The following is a 6,392-nucleotide window of genomic DNA, read 5'->3' on the forward strand; positions in this document are numbered from 1 at the left end:
TGCAGCTCACATAAAATGCCCTAACTTTGCCTAGGAGCGTCCGGGAGAGCCGGGGCCGGTACCTATTCGTCCACCTACGGTCGCTTATCTCCCGATTAGGGAGTCTTACTGGTTATTGTTTTTAGACAACAATAAATGTTTTTCTTTTGTTATAATACCTCCTACTGTAGCTTGTTAACTGGTAATCATGAATATGTTTCCCTTCACTACAGTACTACGCACCTGCTTTATTTTCATCTAGGTATAATCTAGGTATGGTATGAAACAATGTTTACTTGACTGTATTGTTCTAAATTTCATTTCTGACTTGTTGGATTCTTGTTGTTTTTAATATATAGTGTATCTAATCTACTTTTCTTTTCTTTTTTTTTACAGGTTCCTCTCCGAAGGAACCATCACCTTATCGTGGTGGAGAGGTTTGCGTGCCCCAATGAACCTGAGAGCTGCGTTGTCTGGTGCCTAGTGCTCCTGGAAGGGTCTCCCATGGCAAATTGGTCTCTGGCGAGGGGCCTGACTAAGAATGGTTCAAGAAGACCCAAAGAGGATGAGATCATTTCACTCCACCAGACAAGGTAAGCTAAAAGCTGATCTCTGACATGTTCACAAGTCCAAAGATAATTTCAGACAAACATTTGATATTTGATATGGGGCTGCCCTGGTGTCGCGGTTAGAGCACACGCCTTTCCCGTCGTGGGTTCAAACGCAGCCGGGGTCGACGTCAGCAAGGAAACGCGGTCGCAAAGGGACCCTTATTCTATAGGGGCCGCCCTAGTGTAGCTGTTTGAGCACACGCCTTTCCCGTCGTGGGTTCAAACGCAGCCGGGGTCGACGTCAGCGTGGAATTGCGGTCGCAACGGGCCCCTTATTGTAAGATGAAGATGAAGAAGAGAAGAGGAAATAAGAAGATGAAGAGGGACATAATGAAGAGAATACAATGATGAAGGGGAGGTTGTATGCATGCCTGATTTTCACGTAAGTATTAACTGAGTAAGTATGGAAAGATTTCCCCTTTAATTACAGGTCATATACAGTTGCAGTGCATCCAGGAGATGATTTCTACATGATATTGTAAATGTTCATTATTTATGTTTTACATTCTTTGATCTGTATTTTAATGTGTTTGTTTGATAGGCATCCTCTCGTGAGACGAACATTTTATAATTCTTCCTTCTAGCTTGATAACAAGGTAAGTGGGAAATAATCTGTCTATAACTGAATTGTTTTAATTATTGTTTTTAGACAACAATACATGAAACTATTTTTGTTTTATAATGCTTCTCACTAGCTGGTAATCATGGTGAGCATGTAGATTGGCTATTTTCACAATTTCTGCCTCTAATATTTGAGAATTTGGCCAATATTTAATTTGTCATTTTAGAGGTATTAAAAAGTCCTTACATTTTCCCTTTAGAAATGTCTATATACCCTCTATACACTATTAAAGCTATACTGTGTAAGTTGCTCAACTAGTGGTCAGTAGCTCTATAGCAAACCGCGGTCGCGTCCGCGTCTTTCGGCCGTTTTTCGCCGCGGCCTCACACCCCCGTGTCTGCCTCCACCTCGCCGAGATCTATCTTTAGAGGGGTCCCTGGTTCTTGTGCGTTCAGGCATTCCGGAGAAACGGACTCCTTCACCCGAGAATATGCTGTTGTTTTGTTGAGGCAAGCTACTTCCTGAGAAGTCAGCAAGATGCGCTGTGATTGGCCGGCAGTGTATAACCCTCGCTGTGATTGGCCGGTAGTGTATGATGACGTAATTTTTCCGCCAAAACCGGACCCCGGCGAGGATCACAGAAAACATATAAAGAGAAGGCTTTAGAAGCTGAAAATAACGGAGTGGGTGTTCTAAAACTTTCGCAATTTAACAGTTAGGACAATTTTAAGATTTGTTTTATAAAAAAAGTTACATGGTATAACTTTAAGTTAATCATCCCCCCCCCCCCCCCCCCCCCCCAACTGTATTGTTTTCAAAAGCATCTTTGATTTCTTTTTTGCTCGCTCTTTGTAATGTGTTTTCTCATAATCATTTCATTGTGCGTGTCATTTTAAAGGCAAAAGCTGAAATAGAGAAGAAGGGAAGCTGAATAATTGAAGAGGGAAGCTGAATAATGGAAGAGGAGTATCGAAATTGTGACAAGAACTTGAAGATGGAGAGAAGTTCGGTATTTGTTCGATCTGAATTCTGAAGGCATTTGAGATAATTTCACTCCATCAGAAAAGATAAGCTAAAAGCTGATCCTTGACATGTTCCCAAGGCCAAAGATGATTTCAGATAAACATTTTTATAATGCCTCCTTCTAGCTTGATAACAACGCGAGTGTGAACTAATCTCTCCTTTAATTTGTACTGTAGGTTTGATCTTGGTAAGGTATGAAACAATGTCCATTTAACTGTATTGTTCTCAAAGTGGGGTCCGGGGACCCCCAGGGGTCTTTGAGGGAGTTCCAGGGGGTCCAAAGTAGTCAATATAGCATCACAATCATTTTAACAACTTTATCCTTAATATGTCGGATATTCAAAAACTGTTATTCTGTTATTTAAATCTGTTATTTAAAAAACATATTGAAAATGTTTGAAACATTTTGAATTTGTCATTATTATTATTGATTTATTCCATAAAACTTAATATCTGTGGAGTGGGGACCCTGGGACAACACATTTTCAGATGGGGGTCCCTGGAACAAATCATTTTCAGTGGGTGTCCTCGACCAAATAAACTGCTTAGTGCTTACAGCTTGAACCACTGCTTTAGAGCACGGTCACACCACACTTTTATTCTACCCATGTATTTCAATGGGAATGGAGCCATTTGTAGATTCATGCACAAAAATGTTCCGTTCCCATTGAAATGCATTGGCAGAATCCGCCCTAAAAAAGTAGAATAAAAGTGCGGAGTGCCCTTACACATGCTTTAACGTCTTAAAGGTGTAGTTCTCCCCCAAAATGACTTCTTTTCTATTGATTACTCATGCCATGGAGACTTGAGTTCAATAATATTTGTTTGTATTCATCACATTCCTAAGACAAAAATGTGATTATTATAAATGTATCCCCACGGATGGGGACTCGAATGCATGGCCCTGGTTGGGGACCCGAATGAATGTCAGAGGATGGGGAAACCGTCAAGGTACTTTTTTATTTCATTTTATTTTTTACATTTTTGTCTTAGGAATGCGACAAAAACCAAAAGATATTATTGAACTCAATTCTCCGTGGCGTGAGTAATCAATAGAAAAAAGGTAATTTTGGGGGTGAACTACTCCTTTAATCACTGTAATACTTGGAATAGAGTTGAAGAGAAGAGCATCATTGATCACTCATGCTCTACCCCAAGGTATAGTTTAGTTTTAGTTTCATATTCTCCTTATTTTTCCTTATATATATGATATATCCAACTTGATTTAAGCTGTTAATGATTTATGGTCTGGCTGATGCATGTTGAAGGTAAACAACCAGACATACTCTGGTGCACTAGGTGGCGGTCAAGGTGGCGGTATAACCTGTAAATAAAAGAAGAAGAAGAAGAAACGCTTCCGGTTCGAGCTGTCATGGCGGCGTCCTGCCCTTGAATAAATGTTTCTGTCTTCGATCCATCAAATACATTTAATGACAGTTTATACAAACTATTTAAGTGATACATCATCACCATGCAGATCAAAGACTACGCCAAATGGAATGCCAGGGTGTCCATTGTGTACGCTATAGGCGTGTGGACCATGTTAGGCTCTTTGGGATATTTGAAATACACAGGTCGACTTGATGTACCCCCACCCCCAGGTAACTTGTTGTCCTCCTTACTTTTTCCATGCATTATTATATTATGTGCTAAAACGGGAGGTAGATCCTTGCATCCATTGGTGGAAGAGGTGTTTAGAATTCACTTAAAAGTAGCAATACCATAATATTGAAACATTCTGTTTTTGATAAAATAATATTTGATTTGTGTAAAGCATTTATATTACAGCAAATTCGGATTTAGTCCTAGTCTTTTGAATAACACATTTAGTTTTAGTCTTCCTTAGTCTTAGTCGACTAAATAGCAAACATAGTATTTAGTCTAACACTTAGTCTTTTTCAACAAAATCAACACTGCTTGAAGTAGCCATTAAAATGTACTTCAGCTCAGCATAATACACAGTAATACACACACACACACACACACACACACAGCCACGTGGGCATGAATATATTTCCTGTTTAGCGTGAGGCAGTTTGATGTACAAGTACTGTATGCCCCCTGGACATGATAGTATGTCCCCCAATCGATCCAACATTCAAGCAGGGAGGCGTTGGGTCACATTTTTATAGTATTTGGTATGAACTGCTGTGAATTGAGTACAAAGGACCCCAATGGAAACACCATAGGCTTTCTTGGGTTTAAAATCCTCTTGGCAGACCTTGTATTGAACTTAGCTCTGGTCCATAGCGCTATGGACCAGAGCTATATTGAACTATACTTTCCTGTGCTTTCTTTTGCAAACTGCTAATAAAGTATTCAGTCAAACAATCACCCTAATACAAACAAGGCCATTGAGCTGGTTATTTTGAAACGTAATGTAAAGTAAAAGTATCTAAAAATGTTATTTAAGTACAGAGTAAATGTGGTTACTTTCCCCTAGGGTTGGGATACATTACTGAAATGTGTCACTAACTGTTTAGGACTAAATAAGTGCTCACAAAATGTGAGTAGACGTTAGAATGACCCCAAACATACTTGAAAGTGAAATATCCTTTAACCGATTTTAACCTTTTTGAAATTAAGTGCAATGTTTTTATTTCCTAGATAGTCTGTGTGCCATAACATATATTTTAATGACATGCCATCAAACATTCTGACATATTTTGATTTTCAGGACATTGTTATAACGATCATTAGACTCTAGCTACAGTAGCATTAATCCACCTATCCCCCCCGACACCCTCCCCAGTCAGAGTTGTGTATTAATTAATGTAGAATTATGTGCATGATAAAAAATGATTTTAAAATAAAAATCCTCTTTCACACTTCTGCCCATGTGCCAGTGATCACCCTCCCCTGTGCCAATGTTGGCACCCGTGCCTAAGGTCTCCTACCCCTGGGTTAAACGTTGACCGAAAAAGGTCCAAATGCCCGTCCCTACTTTCCACTAATGCTCGATTGTAACTGAATCAATACATTCTTGTTACTCCTCCACTTTAGCAAAGAAAGAAGAAGATGAGGAGGAGGAGCCTAAAAACCCAAACCAGGTGGTGTACGAGACTGGACACATGAAGTCTACCATCATCTACAAAGAAGGCTGGGTTCCTTACACAACACGCATCTACAACTTCATCCAGTCCTTCAGCGGAGAGGAACCTGGGACAGGGCACGACAAATAGCTGTCCTCTGGATGAGAATGGACAGCACCTGGACTATGATGTCTCAACACATGTACTTATTTATAAAATAATGTTCTCAAACATTTTCATGTCATGGACCTACACATTGACATTTACTTTGGCCATTCATTGGCCACAGACCCCCATGTGAAAATATGGGAACCCCATAAGAGAAGATTTGATTCAAAGTCTCTCAGAATTTGTTGAGATTTGAAAATGGCGGATCTAAAAGTTTGTGAGGAAGGCTATTTCGGAAGTATAAACTGGGGTTAAAGTGATTAAACTGATGTTGATGCTATTATTATTACCTAATTTAGCTGGGCACCTCCTGGAACACCCCCAGACCCCACTTTGAAAACCACTAATGTACAGACAGTTGGCTTGGCCAGTGCACAAGTGATCTTGGCGATGCACTGGGAATGTGACTGTTCAAGGACACATCCCTTGGGAAAGAGGCTCCATTTCAGTGACCATGGTTTGTTGTAGAAGGATGCGTTGCTAATTATGGACAGAACAGGATAACACACTGTACTGAACAATCCACGCCACATACAGATAACATCTTAGATACAGTTAAACATTTAGTGTATATAGATAAAATTACAATAAATCTGCCAAGCATTGGAGTGTATGTTTGTTATTAATGTGACTGTAAATGCGTGCTGTACAAGTACAATTCATTATCCGTATGAAGGTTAGTTTGTGATACAGGGGAAGAATGCATAATGTGTACGTACGGCTATGTATGTGTGATGCACTTTATGTTCAGAGACTAAAGAAGGCAAACTCGATCTATCTAAACCTTGTTTAATGTACAGCATTACAGTCCAAGAACCCATAAAATAATAAAATGGCCTTTACGCTTGCCTTGTAAATAAACATTGTTTTATGTGGTCACTGGGAATTGGTGGTGTCCTTGCTATAAACATAGGCTGCGTACATTGCAAGACAGTACAATTTTATGTTGTCCCATTGGTATAGTATTGAGAATGCAGTGCAGGTTTTGATAATTAGATAACACCATTATATGTTGCA

At 39.6% G+C, this 6,392-nt stretch overlaps 1 protein-coding gene across 1 annotated transcript; it reads left to right on the forward strand.

Annotated features, from left to right (window-relative positions):
- Nucleotides 1-3,545: 3,545 nt before the first annotated feature.
- LOC308281180 (small integral membrane protein 26-like) lies at nt 3,546-6,245 on the forward strand. The gene is made up of 2 exons (XM_080721296.1): nt 3,546-3,776; nt 5,179-6,245. The coding sequence occupies exons 1-2, from the start codon at nt 3,647-3,649 to the stop codon at nt 5,355-5,357; spliced, it is 309 nt and encodes a 102-aa protein (XP_080577422.1). The 5' UTR covers nt 3,546-3,646; the 3' UTR covers nt 5,358-6,245.
- Nucleotides 6,246-6,392: the final 147 nt, after the last annotated feature.

Source organism: Nannobrachium achirus (assembly GCF_963921795.1).
Source record: "Nannobrachium achirus genome assembly, chromosome: 3".
NCBI lineage: Eukaryota > Metazoa > Chordata > Actinopteri > Myctophiformes > Myctophidae > Nannobrachium > Nannobrachium achirus.